We start from the raw sequence: 2,500 nt of genomic DNA on the forward strand, positions 1-2,500 counted from the left end.
TTTTCACCATTTATATATTATTAATCCATATTTTGCTCTCAAGTCTCTCAACTATATATGAGTCGTATAATGGCTTATGATCATAACTCTCTTCTTTCAATTACAAAATGCTCTCGTCCACTAACAGTTGAAGGTCCAAATCTTACAGTGCTGTCAGACTAATGACAGCTGCCATTATTTCTGGTTTTCCAGCTTGGAAAACCAACACATGCTAAAATTCTTCTTCCACTGAAACCACCAATGTTATTTTAGTTACATTTGGCTACATTTCCCAGTTGGCTTAGATGCTGTCATCTGTACATTTTACTTTTCAAAATGTGATGCATATTTCACAACACAAAGGCAGCCACCTTTCCCTTTCCACCATGTTTATGTGTTGATGTAATCAAATAAATGTATTCCAGGCGGTTTGTGGTTAAAAAAAATAGGTTTCTGGTTTGAAGGATAACTCTACAGGATATTTTTCCTATTAGGATGTTGGAAATTCCGACTTTACACAACGTAAGGAACTGAGCATAAGGTTACTCCAAATGTCTCCAGTCTCCAAAAGCCCTCAGCCTTACGCTAGATTAGTTTTCTAAGAATGTTTAGTTTCCGCTCCCTCCAAAGTCTTTCTCTTGCCTCACTTTGCCTCTTTGCTCCCTTTCCTCTCACTGCTCAGCTTCTTGTCTCTTTCCCTCTGCCTCTCTGTCTCTATCTGTATCATTCCTCTACTCCCTTCCTTTCTCTCGCTTGGTTTGTCTTCAATTGTGTTCTTCTTCTCTGTACCTCTGTGCGTGTATGTGTGGGTGTGTGTGTCTACAGACTGTGTGTGTGTCTCTTCCTCCACAGCGTGTACATCAGCCATCTCATTACGGCTGTCTGTTTTTACATCCCTTTGCCTCATTAGGCACCACACACAGCCACTGAGGACAGCAGGCCTTAACTCCTGCGCCAATTTACCCTTCTCTCTCTCGATTTGTGTGTGTGTGTGTGTGTGTGTGTGTGTGTGTGTGTGTGTGTGTGTGTGTGTGTGTGTGTGTGTGTGTGTGTGTCTGTGTGTCTGTGTGTTTTGCTAATATAATGCTCTCTGCATCTCCCTTGTGACACATTACCTTGTTTCCTTGCATTAGGCTCCTTTCTTTACTTTGCATCGTCCTTCCTTCATCTCCTCTCAATCTGTGTTTATGGTAAACAGAGTTTGTTGCTTTCTCCTCAACTTCCTTTTCTCTTTTGTCTTTCAACAACACACCCTTTCTAGCAGCTTTATGATCTGTACTTGATTTTATTCATGTTTAGTACTCATAAATCCATTATAATCTGTGTTTAGATATTATATAAACATTTTAACTAGGACTTTCTCACATTTATAACACCAGGCATGATGGTTTATTATAAAATGAGAAAATTAGTATGAATTAAAGGGATTACCACCTTCACAACCCAGCAACTCAAAAGTAGTTCTAATTTATTATAGTATGAGATACAATTGACAGACCCTTTAGAAATTTCATGAGTTATTCTTGTGGTTTTTTTTTTCTGCTGATCTTGTGTTTCTCTGTCTCTGCAGGTGAATGAGATCTACCATGACCAGTCTTTGGGCGCAAAGATCAACGTGGTGCTGGTGCGGATTATCATGCTGGGCTACGGCAAGGTAAGACCCGACAGGACTCTATCCCTTCCTGAAAAGTGGTTTCCTCTTATCTCTGTGTATACAATCGCTTTAAGTCCCTACAGTAAGCACTGCCAAGTCGTACACACACCTATAAACAAACTCACGGACAAACACACACACGCACACACGCACTCATCAGCACGCATTGATGCCCGAAGCCTGTTATTCCAGTGGACTGAGCAAAAGAGGAACTAAAAGCATGCAGCATCCCAGGGGAGTGTTTTCAAGTCGCACGCCTTCACAGTTCAGCACCAAAGCACACAGAAACTCTGCCCGTTATGCAATCAGCCTTCCTCCCAGCAGGCTGCTGCACGGAATCATGGGAAGTCCAGGCAAAGATAAACAATCAATGATAGCCCTCCCTCATTCATAAACAGAGAGACCGGACGATGGGGGTAGCATCCTCTTCTTCATGACTGTAACTCTATCCTCCTGTCTGTGCCGAAAAGAAGAGGAGGGAAAGAGTGGAAGAGAAGAAAAAAACAGAGATAAAGCGAGCGATGGCAGGAAAGGAGATGGCAGGGATTACCACCACAGGATGATACAAGGGATTTTATTGCTGGATAGGTACTCTGTGATACACTTATGCTGCTGTAGCCTTATCTCTTCCTCTCCTCTCTACATGTCTCCATTCCCAGTGGAGCCCTGGACACACACACACACACACACACACACACACACACACACACACACACACACACACACTCCTACATTGGTCATTCTAGGCCAGCCCCTATGCAGCTTCAGCAAAGCTCTGGCTGTCCATCATCCCCAATTACCGTGGCAACAGAGCTGCACCCAGACAGCCTGCAGATTGGCTATGTGACCCTGGATGCTGGCGCACCC

The 2,500-nt window shown here is 43.2% G+C and overlaps 1 protein-coding gene across 2 annotated transcripts in view; it reads left to right on the forward strand.

Moving 5' to 3' along the window:
* Nucleotides 1-2,500, forward strand: part of LOC134860200 (A disintegrin and metalloproteinase with thrombospondin motifs 2-like) — a 103,335-nt gene that overhangs the window by 81,996 nt on the left and 18,839 nt on the right. For both annotated transcript variants that reach the window (XM_063877078.1, XM_063877079.1), the window contains exon 5: nucleotides 1,550-1,633. In XM_063877078.1, coding sequence (XP_063733148.1) covers nucleotides 1,550-1,633 — 84 coding nt within the window. The remainder of the gene's footprint in view (nucleotides 1-1,549; nucleotides 1,634-2,500) is intronic.

This window comes from Eleginops maclovinus, chromosome 23 (genome assembly GCF_036324505.1).
Source record: "Eleginops maclovinus isolate JMC-PN-2008 ecotype Puerto Natales chromosome 23, JC_Emac_rtc_rv5, whole genome shotgun sequence".
Classification (NCBI taxonomy): Eukaryota; Metazoa; Chordata; class Actinopteri; order Perciformes; family Eleginopidae; genus Eleginops; species Eleginops maclovinus.